General features: G+C 37.2%; 1 protein-coding gene across 2 annotated transcripts; it reads right to left on the bottom strand.

The window, feature by feature from the left end:
• Positions 1-1578: 1578 nt before the first annotated feature.
• Positions 1579-4411, bottom strand: LOC143553455 (uncharacterized). 2 transcript variants are annotated; one of them, XM_077043456.1, is made up of 3 exons: positions 3616-4411; positions 3080-3508; positions 1579-2476 (listed from the first exon to the last, which is right to left on the bottom strand). In XM_077043456.1, exons 1-3 carry the CDS (start codon positions 4394-4396, stop codon positions 2307-2309), a joined length of 1380 nt encoding a protein of 459 aa, XP_076899571.1. In that variant the 5' UTR covers positions 4397-4411; the 3' UTR covers positions 1579-2306. The 2 variants fall into 2 exon arrangements, with proteins under 2 accessions (XP_076899571.1, XP_076899573.1); XM_077043458.1 differs by having other exon boundaries at positions 2323-2457.
• Between the last annotated feature and the right edge of the window lie 2121 nt (positions 4412-6532).

The following is a 6532-nucleotide window of genomic DNA, read 5'->3' as shown; positions in this document are numbered from 1 at the left end:
TAAGAGGAAATTCATAATTGGAAAAACGCTATGGGTATGTTTGGTTGGAGGTAATGGAATAAAGGGGGAATAGAATGGGAGAAGGAATAGAATGAACAAGGGAATGAAATGGATCATTACCATTCATTTGTCTTGTTTGGTTAACCTATGAGAATGAAATGAATTATTAGTTAATGTTGTTTGGTATAAAAAAAAATCATAGGAATGAAATAGAAATAATAAAAACATTTTTTCTCATAGTAAATTATTATACAAAAAAAATGCAATGGCGACGGTGGTGGTGGTAGCTCCGGCAACAAAAATGGTGGTGGCGACGGTGGTGGTAGTGGCGGTCAGGCGTCAAGGGCGGTGGTTATGGTGGGAGGGGTGGTGGTGGTCAAGCGATGGTAGCATTGGTAGTGATGGCGATGGTAGGAGGTTGCGACGGTGGTTGAGGTCAGGTGGTGGTGGCGGTGATAGTCAGGAGGCGACGGTGACAATGGTTGCGGTGGTTACGGTGGAAATGGTTGTGGTGGTTACGATGACAATGGTGGCGGCGACGGTGTGGTGGCGGTGGTAACGCTAGCGGTAAGGTGGTGGTGGCGACGACGATGGAGGTGTTGGTGGCGTCGGAGGTGGTGGCGGAGGTGGTGGTGGATACGACGAAAGTGGCGGTGGAGGCAAGTGATGGTGGCTATGGTAGTGGTGGTGGTTGATGTTGTTAGGTGGTGATGATGTTGAGAAAGTATGATGAATGAGGAATGAAATGAAAAAAAAGAAGAGGGGTGGTAAGGAATAGTTTTGATGGAATGAGATTCCATGTATAATGGATGATTCCATTCCATTGAGCAACCAAACACCATATTTTTCATTTCCAAGCAATGAATCATTTCATTTCAACTGTGATTACTGCATACCAAACGCTACCTATGGCTTAACCTGAATCAAATTGCTACAGTAAGACTCGAACTTACCACCTCCTATAAGGAATGCCATGGGACTAAACAACAATGCAATAAAGCACTTAAAAGCCAGTTTCTCTCTCACACGCCTTATGTATTATAGTTAAATTTTAAGAAAAAAAAAGTTAATTCTTTTCTCACAATTCTCTAGTTAAAACTACTTGAACTAGTTATGTACCGGATAACCTTCCCTATGTATGTATATACATTGATGGATTTAAGTGAAAACTACTAGATATTTAAAAAGAACATTTTAATAACTAAGTACAAGTTTATTACCGATTAGATTTTACTTCTATGGTTGGAAACTCATGCTTTAAGATTACATTGATAAAATTGATTTTCATATGCAACTTATTTATTCTAGTCTTCACATAACAAACCTATGTGAGTTGTGATAGAAACTCTTGATGTCTTCATTCATTATTCATATGTTCACTTGGTTCTCGTCTATGATCTATTGATCGTGAACATACATCCGTCATAGACAAACTTTTCCGATAGTTTGTGCTACCAAATCTATATGTTGCAACGAGGTCAACGTTGTTTTTGCTGCATCATGCACTATATATCGGATTCAACCAAATTCTGATGATTCGTTGTACATTTATTTTGTTCACCGAAAATCCCAAGACAGATAACGTTCACTCGCGTGAACTTGAAGCCAACAATGGAAAGATCTGAATTCTCTTACCAAAGATGCAAAACAGTTTCCCAACAGACAAAGCCGTTTTTTTGTCCGAATATGAAAACGAGACAGATTGTAGAATGTAGATGAAGTGAAATAATTTTGTCCGATTTATAATGAAAAATCTACTAGTTTGTATAAACATATGTGGTTTCGTAAAAGTTTTCTTAGCGTGGGAGAACAGAGCAAGCATGCGACATAGGGAACGGGTTGTTCGATTTTACTCAACATCCATAATAAACTACACCATGTTTTTATCTTTAATTACAAAACTATCACCGTCACGAAGCAGATCCAACGGTAATTAATTGTTTCACAAACAAATCCCAAACCATGTAAAAATTTTCCATCCATCATCAATTCATCATCATGCTTTTTATTACTGCCAAAAATGTATGTAAATTCATTTTATTACCTCTGCACACGCGTATATTATGTACATAAATTACCTCCCTATAAGGCTTCAAAGTCAAAATCCATGTAAAAACAACCTCCATGCTAATCTGCATCACTTCCATAAATCTTAATGTTAACAAAACTACATTGAAAACATGTGAACTTAAGGCGACATAGGACATACCAGTTTACCGGGTCAAATGAATGACGTGGAAGCTGATGTGTCAGATTGTTCTCTGTCTTTACATATCATCTTTGGCATGACCCAACGAGGGTATTTTTTACTGAACGGAACGTTTGCTTCCGGAAGAATCTGTGGAAGAAGATCCTTTTCCAGTTGAGAGATAAGACCATGCTAGAGCAGTACCTCCAAGTGTAATTGCAACACCAATTGAACCCCAAATCCACCTCTGTCTTCTCTGCCTCCTTAGCCTAAGTCGACGCATCGTTTCTAAATCATACACGGTTCAAATTAATATAACGCTTATTTTTTTTTCGAAAATCACCAAAATAGACAAGTTGATCCAAGAAATTAACAAAATAGACATGGACTTTTATACTTTGAAAAAACCATATCCAAAATCAACCAATCAGAGGACAAACAGGCGGAGCCAGCTAAGAAGGCTGAAATATAACTGGCACAAAAATCAGTGGGTCATTAAACAACCAATCTAATAGTTACACATGTAAAGTACCGGCTAGATCTTATTAGACGGTGGGTAAAAGAGTTGGCTATATCTTAGCTGGCGGCTAAATATGCTAAACTTTAGCCGCCAGCTAAGAATTAGCCCATCTTTTTCTATGCTGACTAAGAAAGCTGGCTCTTTTAGCCGCTGGTTAAGATCTAGCTGGCACTTTACTCGTGTAATTACTAGATTGGCTGTTTTGTGGACCCATTGTACATTTTAATGCTGCTTTTTGGCGTTTTCTGATTGGTTGGTTTTGGATATTCCTATTTTTTGAAATGCTCAAAGTCGAAGCCTATATTGGTGATTATCCCTAATCTTTGGATAATAAGAAGTCTGCAAAAAGTGATAGAAGACTAGATTCTCACCAACATTTTCTTGATTCCTTTGAGACATTTCATGATTAACAGCTTCGTAGTAATGCAGTCTATCCAACAACCTATTGATTTCAAAATTCTTTGACTGCAACTGGGCTTCCATCTCAACCTCCAGCTCAGCCCTCGCAGTTCCTCGCCCAACCGAATTGGAGACAAATCTGAGAACATTGACCTGATGACAGAGGTCTTCACCAGGGTCAATGGGTGACTCATCATCCACCATTGTGGGGTCTACAGGAAGAGTTAGTCCAACGAAAGATAATTGTTCCCGGATTCTTCCCCATTGGCTTCTCATGTCATTTAGACGCGTTTCTGCTTGCTTCCGTTTTTCCATCTCTATCAAAAAGCCTGATTTTAATTCCTGTAGTTCACCCTGAATGTTGGTTGCAGTGTGCTGAACTCCAGTCTCGGTTGCTAGTTCTGTCGAAATAATGTAAATATAGTATCTCAGGTCAATCCATGCCAACCCGTTCGATCAAACCTGTATAAATAACCAACTATATTTATATATAAAGAAACCAGATTACCTTCCCAAGCATCATAAAACTCAGCAACTACTGGAGTGTTGGTATTTAAAGACCGCTCTACTGCATGATTACTAGTATCTCCATCAGTGTTGCTTCTAACACTCATTGAATCATGAGGATCAAAAAAATGATCCATCTCACCATCTCGTTCCAACGTATCAGACTTTCTTGAAACATCATGTTTATCTGCTTTATGCAGCAGCAACTTGACATTCGCATCTTCAACATCACCAGAAACAGTATCCGTAACGCCAAACATCTGTCTAGATCCAACATCAAGATTTTCATTACTATAAAACTTGACATGTTTATCCTTGAGATCACCAGAAACAACAGCATCCGATATATCAAAAGCCTTGCTAGAATCAATAATAATATCCTCCGCTTCTACACTTTTCTTGATCTTTACGGTATTTTCATCTGTGATATCAGAAACAGCTTGATGAAGAACCGTATCATCCTGAGAATAAGTCTTTGAGAGGCGCGGTCCGCGCCTCTTGTGGTCAACAATGTAAGGTGACGTGGGAAATGATAAGGGGGAATCTGGAAGGGGAGTTGGTTCGGGAGTAGCGTAAAGTGCAGGTGAAATTTGAGTCCAGTGATGCTTTCTTTCAACGGTCATCGTGGCATTTCTCATAATCGGCTTTCTTTCAGCACCTGAAATTACACTGCTGTTCCTCCTCTCCAGTTTCGGTTCAGGCTTAGATTTCCTTGATGCTCCCAGCTTTGAAGCTTTTGGCTCTATCAAAGTATCCAAAGCTACTGTTGTAAATGTAGGCATTGCAACATGAAAAGATCTGTATGATTTCAAACAGAAACAAAATGAAATATGTTCATCGTGTTGGGTTGGTGGGTTGAAATGTGCAACCTGAACCTGACCCATATTATTATTTGTGTCAAATATATCAACCCTGACTCGCACACACATAAATTTGGGTTGACCCGAACACACCCATTTAACCCATTTATCAAAAAAATTAAAAGATTTTTTTAAAAACAAAATTTATAGAATTTTGAGTTGGGATAACAAATAAGTAGGGAAAAGTTAACGTACAAATTAAATAAACGTGTTAAATGTGAGAATCAAGTAGTGTAATTACTTTATGTTGTAATTACTACACTATAATTACACTACCTGATTTGGACAGTTAGCACGTTAATTTAATTTGTATATATGATTTTTTTTTGAAAAATATTAAAAATCTAGAAAAATGGAAAACGGAAAAACAAAACAAAAACAAAAACAAAGAAATAATGACGATAAGATATTCTAAATTCATAATATTTATCGATATATGACGCTAATAGGTTAATCAATTGATGTATTATGTATGTATACTAAACAAACTAATCCAATCTGAGTATACGCCGAATTGCCTACATATCTTCTTCAAAAGAATCAGACCATTGCTCTTAGCATGTGCTACGTAATCTGCATGCAAGGATCTGTTTTATCTGCCCTTCCGAGTCAGCCCGTACTCCAAAAAAGCAGAGGTGAGGTCCGGAGAGTGGGACGGATCTACCTGCACTCAATTAGTAGCGCTGGCACGTCACTCGGCGGGCTTTCAAGGACTGGGTAGGGTGGATTATAGAGCTAGGGGCTAAGGTTTGTCCCCGAACCCGCAAAAAAAATCTAAATAGATCAAGTTTTTCTTGCCGAGGGAGTTGCGTCGGAGACATCTTTTTCTGAGGAGGAGGCATCATTCATTCAACTTACAATACATCTCAACCAAATAAGATCAATAACATGTTAACGAACAAATTAACCGAATTCTGAAATATAAAACAAGCAGATTCGAATGTGAAACATCTTAACATTACCAAATCGAATAACAGATGAATTGTAACGTAAGTACCTTTAAAGAAGCGAAACGAGATGATCGAATTAAAGCAAAGGCGGAAACGAGAAACAAAGAAGAAGATAAAGATTATAATTTATCCCATGGTGTTGTGGAGAAAGTTTTCGAACAAGACTCCTTCCTTCCTGTCTCGATCTCCATTGGTTATGACAAACACCTTAATCATACAACATGCATGCCATTGCTTTTATTAACAACCACAAAATAAGTTTAACGTCTTTTAACTCGTTTATTATTCTTAAAAAATAACTTATTTTGTTTCTACTAAATTTACTGTTACTCATTTTTTTCTTGTTTTAAAAGAAAAACTATATTCTTTTGAAAATTAACATAAAGTGTATTTAACACATATCAGTTAAGGGTTACTTCTATATTCTTTTTGGGAACATTACTTTATGCTTACTTTATGATCTAACATTATACATGGTAGACCATGTGTTGTAGTTGAATTATTTCTCTGGATTCATCCAATAATATTGTGCAATGCAATGCTAACTGGACACTCGTTGAAGCCGTCTGAGCCTGTTGTAGTTCAGGAGAATGGTGGTTTCACCAAAATTTCTAATTTTTTTTCTTTTCTTTTGTTTTCAAAAATAGGAAATAAAGAAATAAAAATAAATTTTCTAATAAAAGAAAATAATATATAAATAAAATTTTTATTTATCAAACCATCTAAACAAAATTGAGCCAAGTAATACAAAATAACTTAATAAATTAGGCAAAGAAATAAGAAATAACAAGTATGCTATATAGTTGAGCTTTAAAATTATAAAATTAAAGCCCGTGAAGTAAAACAAATTAGGTCACACTTGTTGCCTTCTTCTTCTTCATCGTGATGGCCTGTTGTAGCAATATGCCTTCTTCCAAACAATCATCATCATCATCATCATCATCATCATCATCGTACTCAGTATATCCCACCAATAGCAAAACTATGGTAGGGTCTGAGGAGGGTAAGATGTAGACAGCCTTGTCTCTACCCTTTAGGAATAGAGAGGCTGTTTCCGGTGAGACCCCCGGCTCGATAGTAGTTTTGCATCAAGCCTTGGACATAAGGC

The sequence above is a fragment of the Bidens hawaiensis genome, unplaced genomic scaffold, assembly GCF_021521415.1.
Source record: "Bidens hawaiensis isolate Kalapana, Puna unplaced genomic scaffold, B.hawaiensis_p1.1 tig00017241_1, whole genome shotgun sequence".
Lineage (NCBI taxonomy): Eukaryota > Viridiplantae > Streptophyta > Magnoliopsida > Asterales > Asteraceae > Bidens > Bidens hawaiensis.
Note: the sequence above shows the minus strand (reverse complement) of the source record. Positions and strands in the feature narration are given on the sequence as shown.

What these genes read in the sequence shown, in the direction of transcription:
- LOC143553455 (XM_077043456.1), bottom strand. Translation starts at nt 4,396, where the DNA reads ATGCCTACATTTACAACAGTAGCTTTGGATACTTTGATAGAGCCAAAA. An exon ending in GTTTTATGATGCTTGGGAAG is followed by an intron (nt 3,509 to 3,615) that starts GTAATCTGGTTT and finishes TTATTTCGACAG; the next exon opens with AACTAGCAACCGAGACTGGA. An exon ending in AAGGAATCAAGAAAATGTTG is followed by an intron (nt 2,477 to 3,079) that starts GTGAGAATCTAG and finishes TGTATGATTTAG; the next exon opens with AAACGATGCGTCGACTTAGG.